Source organism: Bos indicus, chromosome 6 (genome assembly GCF_029378745.1).
Source record: "Bos indicus isolate NIAB-ARS_2022 breed Sahiwal x Tharparkar chromosome 6, NIAB-ARS_B.indTharparkar_mat_pri_1.0, whole genome shotgun sequence".
Classification (NCBI taxonomy): Eukaryota; Metazoa; Chordata; class Mammalia; order Artiodactyla; family Bovidae; genus Bos; species Bos indicus.
Genome location: NC_091765.1, coordinates 44905536 through 44911535, shown reverse-complemented (window position 1 = coordinate 44911535; position 6000 = coordinate 44905536). Strand labels below are relative to the sequence as shown.

At 43.2% G+C, this 6000-nt stretch overlaps 1 protein-coding gene across 1 annotated transcript in view; it reads left to right on the top strand.

Moving 5' to 3' along the window:
- Positions 1-527: 527 nt before the first annotated feature.
- The window catches only part of DHX15 (DEAH-box helicase 15), a 53964-nt gene continuing 48491 nt past the window's right edge, over positions 528-6000 (top strand). The window contains exon 1 of the mRNA XM_019962524.2: positions 528-764. Coding sequence (XP_019818083.2) covers positions 694-764 — 71 coding nt within the window. The 5' untranslated portion in view covers positions 528-693. The remainder of the gene's footprint in view (positions 765-6000) is intronic.

Sequence of the window (6000 nt, the reverse complement as noted above, 5' to 3'; positions counted from 1 at the left end):
AAACATCGATAGACTGAATGCATATTGTCCTTTTCTAAGACAAAATGTTAAATCAACTGTACTCTGATACAAAAAAAAAATTTTTTTAAAGGCAAAACTGATTACGGTAAGTCTTGAAATTTTCTCAATTCAGTTTCCTCACTGCAGCTGAGCTCAGCAGTTTCAAGTTCCAGACCTGGAGTTATAATTGGGTTCCAGTCCTAGCTCTGTCCCCCTAATGCCAGGGTAATACAGATGGATAGAACCACCTACCCAGGATTAGACTTTCTCTTTTCTCAATTTCCAAAATCAGAGGGGCATGAAAGACCCAAAGGCTCAACCCGCCTAGTACCCACCAAGAGGGCGGAAAGTGGTGGCAAGAGGGCGGAAAGTGGTGGCAAAAGGGAGAAGACAGGCACGGAGGAATAAAGGCGGGCCCACGAGGCAGAGGGCGGGGCTGGAGTTCCCGCCTCCGCTGCGCGCGCGCGCACTACAGACGCACGCACGCACATCATACCGCGGAAGCGCGCGCGCAGGCCCAGCCCTCGTCGCCGCCGCCATTTTAGCTCCTGGTTCCGGCCGCACGGTGTAGGCTGTTGTAGCGGGAGGGGTGGGGGTCCTCCAGAGTTTAGTAGGTGCCCTCGACTGCGCCGATAGAGCCGCCAGGGTTTGTTTTTTCCTTCCTTCATAACCGCCTGCTCGAAGAGTTCGAAAATGTCTAAGCGACACCGGTTGGACCTGGGGGAGGATTACCCCTCCGGCAAGAAGCGTGCGGGGACCGATGGGTAAGCCAGGCCGGGGGCGCGAGGCAAGGGCTCGGGCTTTGTTGGGGTCCCGGCGGCAGACGGGCCAGGGAGGGCCAGGCCGAGCGGACTCCGGGGCCCGACGCTTTGTTTCCCTTTCGGCTTGGGTCATTGGCGGCGGGGCACGGGAGAGCGGTGCCACTCCCGGCGTTCGGCCCGGCAAGGGCGCGGGGAGCTGAGTGGCGCGGCCGCCGCCCGCCCAGTCGGGAGAGCGGAGAGGCCTGGCGTGGTCACTGGGGCGCCTCCTCCCCGGGCGGAGTCGAGCGAGAGTCACTTCGAGGGGAGCGGACGGGAGGGAACCGCGGACCTCGTGGTCTGGGCTCCCGGTAAGGCCTGGATCCGGAGGAGAGAGTGGGGGAGGGCGCGGCAGGAGTAGTCGCTTCCAAGGGCACTAGGTACTTCTCGGGCAGCGGGGTCTGGAAGAGGGCCTTGGCGGGAGGTTGAGTGCCCAGCAAGGGGAGAAGCGGAGGCCGAAAAGTGAGAGAAGCGCGTGGATTCTGGTGTAGGCGGGGGTGGAGGTGGTGGAAGTTGAGTGAGGCGTGCAGACGAGGAGTTACCGGCGGGTGGGAGAGTAGAGGGCCCGCCTTGAGAATAGAAACTGTGGAATATACCTTTTGGGCAGCAGCTGGTGATTTGGGGCCGCTGAGTTTATACTTTGGCGGGAGAGCGCGTGCCTCGGTCCATTCAAACACTTCAAAGTAGGTACGAGGCAAACTTCCGCTCTCTGCCCACGCTCCCGCCATCTCCTTTATTTCCTGCTTTGGCCGAAACAGTAGTTACAGGGTTATCCCTGGGATAGATATTAGAAGATAGTCTTTCTCTCTCTCTTTTTCCTGTGAGTTCTTGTTTTCTGTCCCTCTTCCCCGCCCTCCTTCGTAAGGAGCTTTTGAAACAAGACCCATTTCAAAAGTGTCTAGTAGTTAAAACGGCAAAATGTCGCCCTTGGGGAGATTGCTTGGGAGTTGAAATACACAGGTGTTTTCCGATTTCTTTCTACTCAGCCTTTTCTTCAAGATGCAGAGGAATTTAACAATTGACTTTCGCAATTGCATGAAAATAAGTTTTTGTTCAGTGTGTACTTTCTTCCCTGATGTACAGAGATTTATTTGAATAATTCAGGCAGAGACTTGAAAGTCTGGATACTTTCAGTACTTTGCATAATTTTGCCTATTATTGTGTGTATACTTGTGCAGAATCGCTGTGTCAAGTGTGTATAACTTTTTTGAATTTCTCTTCACTCAGAGTCCTTCCTTTGGGTTGATTGAGGTGTCTGGGGAGTATAAGCCAGGATAGGGTGTACTTTTTGATATCTTTTCATGTATTGAATACGGGAAGTATAAGTATGTAAGATTTTAATCTGGTAAATTTTTTAGTTTGCAGTGTTACATGTCAGCTTTGTCGTTTTCGGCAGTGGACCCTCACTCCCCCCAACACACACAGCAAAATTTTAGCTCCTTACACGTCACGAACTCTTTCGACCTGGAAGTGACTTGAAAGAGAGTTTAATTGTTTACACTCAAGGGATGGGGAATGGAGATCCAGAGTTGTTAAGGTGGCTTGTGCAACCTTTCAGTTTACAGCTGAATTTAGAACCTTGATCTTTTGATTTGCCTCTTGCTTTTTCCAATACAGCACACAGACATGACTAGTTCAGAGTCATTACAGCCTATTTTAATGACATTTATATTGGGTTAGTAAAGTAGGGAACACTTGGTTCTTTGTTCCTGTGAAGCAACAATAAGTTGCTTGTCATCTGGTTAAGGAGCAACTTAGCATCTTAATCTCTCTCACAGAGTTGAAATTGGAAAAAAAATACATTGTAAACGAATGAATTCACTTATATTATGATGTATGTGCACCATTCAAATGCTTGGAATTAGTGGTCCCATGATAGGGACACGGATTTGCGCCTTTTTTCTTGTAAATCTGGCCTCTTTAGTAAAAATATTAACTTTTCGGGTCTTTGATGGTGAACTTATGATTCACCCGGGTATTATAAATGACATCTACCTTAAATGAAGGAGAGTTCATCTTTGAAATAAAGCTCAAGTTCTGAGATGTTTTGGTGGGGCATTTGTATAGTAATTACTATGTCACCTGAATGCCATTTCTCATAGAACTTTCTCTAGCAGTGAGTTTACAGTGTTTGTAAGTGCTTGGGATTCCCACCCCCTACCCCATTTAATAATTTTAAGTTACTTTTGTTACTGTCATGCAGCCTTGCAGGGTTTTTTTTTTTTTTAAGCCCTGCTAGTTACAGTTAACAGGTGGCTTTACCTGGGAGAGTAGGCTTGTCGGTCATGTGAACTCCACTGCCAAACATGAATGTCCCATTTTCCCCATTCCTGAGAAGTGAAGGTAATTTCAGTGAGAGATTATACTCAGATTCATGCTCCTAACTATATTTGGCTTTGTTTACTCGTGCTATATTTTAGTTTTGGAGTCAGGTAGAGACGTTGAAGGTTTCTGTTACATATTGACTTTCTTTTTTCCATTATTCACAACATTTTCTGTGTAAAATTATTAACCAAGAGACAACTTACTGTTGAGGTATGGAAAAAATTTTTGAAAATAGGGACTTTTTCATCTTAATATTTGTTTTTGTTATTACTGCCTGATAAGTTTTTTCTGTTAAAAATGTGAAGCAAATATAGTGATAAAATAATATGTGTAGTTCCCAAAATATTTTAGGTACTATATGTGTGTGTGTGTGTATATATGTATGTGTGTGTGTGTGTGTGTGTATATGTTTTTTTCACTGAAGTTTTGCAATGTAGGTGAGGTTAAATAATTTGCCCCAGGGAACACAAGAAATGTCCATTCATAAAAATGTAAAGTAAAAGTAAAGTAAAAGGCAAAAAATTCTCAGATGCCTTCATCCCCTTCTTTATTTAATCTCTTGATGAAAATTTGTTTTACTTATATGTCTGCATATTTATTCACAGGTATGAACTATAATATTTGATAGCCATAGGATCTTTTTCTTTTATTTCATTGGGAGGTACTTGCTTTACAGTATTGGGCTAATTTCTGTCATGCATCAACATGAATCAGCCACAGGTATACATATGTCCCCCACTCTTGAACCTCCCTCTCATCTCCCGCCCCATCCCACTTGTCTAGGTTGTCACAGAGCCCTGGGTTGAGTTCTTTGTGTCACAGCAAATACCTACTAGCTGGCTATTTTACATAGGGTAATGTATATGTTTTCACGCTACTCTCAGTTAATCCCAACTTCTCCCTCCCACACTGTATCTACAAGTCTGATTTCTACGTCTGCTTCTCCATTGCTGCCTTTTAATATGTATTATTTAGGCTTTGATTTTTTTTTTAATTCACCCAGAAATGTGTCATAAGCTGTGGAATAGATATACATTATTCTTTTCATTGGCTGCATAGTATTCCACTTGTAAAGGAGTATCATAATTTATTTAACTAGTTTCCTGTTCACTGATTTTTTTGGGTAGTGTTCCAGTCTTTTAAGTAAAAAGTGCGATGAACATCCTTATGTGTACTTAGTAATATATCTTAAAAGTCCAGTATATCCTTGGAAAGTGAGAATGCCAGATTAAGAGCAGTGCTTATTTAAAATACTTGGATAAACAGGTTACATCTTTAGAGCGTTTCTGTTATTCTGTGTAGAATTTTAACCTGGTATTTTAAATTAAAAAATACGATAACCAATGTTATATTGGATATTTATTATGTTCCAGGCTCTATTTTAAGCACATTACGTATATTAACTCATTTAATCCTTGCATTACCCCATGAGATTTTTATTGATGAAGAAAGAAATAACTGATTATATAGTTAGCTTAAGTGCTGAGGCTGAGGATTAAGCTGAGATAGAATACTGAACCCTGTGCTCAACAACTGTGTCCTGTTGTGTCTCTTCCTGTCAGTATTGTGGCTAAGTGATTATAGTGCACTGCTTTGATAATTGGTTTTTTAAGCATTAGACCTCAATTAGTAAATCTTCTAAATAACAAACTCCTTTATAGTAAGAGTACTTGTGTTAAAAAGGAAACACGCATATATACAATATCCTACATATATTTATGAAGCGGTGAGTTTGAGCCCTCCTTAACTGGCCCTTTTATCTTCCCTGTCCTGTTGAAGTTAGAGAGTTAGAATCATAGGCAATATTTCAAGGTGATGGAATTTGCTTTCTTGTTTTAAGACTCTTAATACTGTTCACTTTGCAGATTAGTACACCGAGGCTTATATATTTCCGGTGGATATGCAACTGTGATCTTGGTGCTCCTTTTACACTTACATCAGAGTTAAACCCCAGTATGTGGTCAGCAGTTAATCTTTGTGTCTTCAGAATGTATTTATTCCTTCCTCTGTTGTGGTGGTTTTTGGTAATAAAGTTTCTGGTGAAGAAGGCCCCTGAAAAACATGCCAGGCCACCCTGTCCCTCACCAGTTCCTGGAGTTTACTCAAACTCACGTCCATTGAGTCGGTGATGCCATCCACCCTTCTCATCCTCTGTTGTCCCCTTCTCCTCCTGCCCTCAATCTTTCCTAGCATCAGGGTCTTTTCGAATGAGTCAGCTCTTCACATCAGGTAGCTGAAGTATTGGAGTTTCAGCTTCAACATCAGTCCTTCCAATGAACACCCAGGATTGATCTCCTTTAGGATGGGCTGGCTGGATCTCCTTACAGTCCAAGGGACTGTTAAGAATCTTCTCCAACACCACAGTTCAAAAGCATCAATTCTTCTGCACTCAACTTTCTTTATAGTCCAGCTCACATCCATACATGACTACTGGAAAAACCATAGCCTTGACTAGACAGACCTTTGTTGACAAAGTAATGTCTCTGCTTTTTAATATGCTGTCTAGGTTGGTCATAACTTTCTTCCCAAGGAGTAAGCATCTTTTAATTTCATGGCTGCAATCACCATCTGCAGTGATTTTGGAGCCCCCCAAAATAAAGTCAGCCACTGTTTCCCCATCTATTTGCCATGAAGTGATGGGACTGGATACAAATAAATGGCTGTCTGAGGAGCCCTTACAAACAGCTGTGAAAAGAAGAGAAATGAAAAGCAAAGGAGAAAAGATATACCCATTTGAAGACAGAGTTCCCAAGAAAGGATGGTTGGTGGTTTATTTTGAAGTTAGGCCAGGAAGCTTAAGTTCTGAACTGGTGGGGCTTCATTTTGTATGCTAGGTAGATTATCCTTTAGATTCCTTTGATTTCTTTCTTTTTATGCC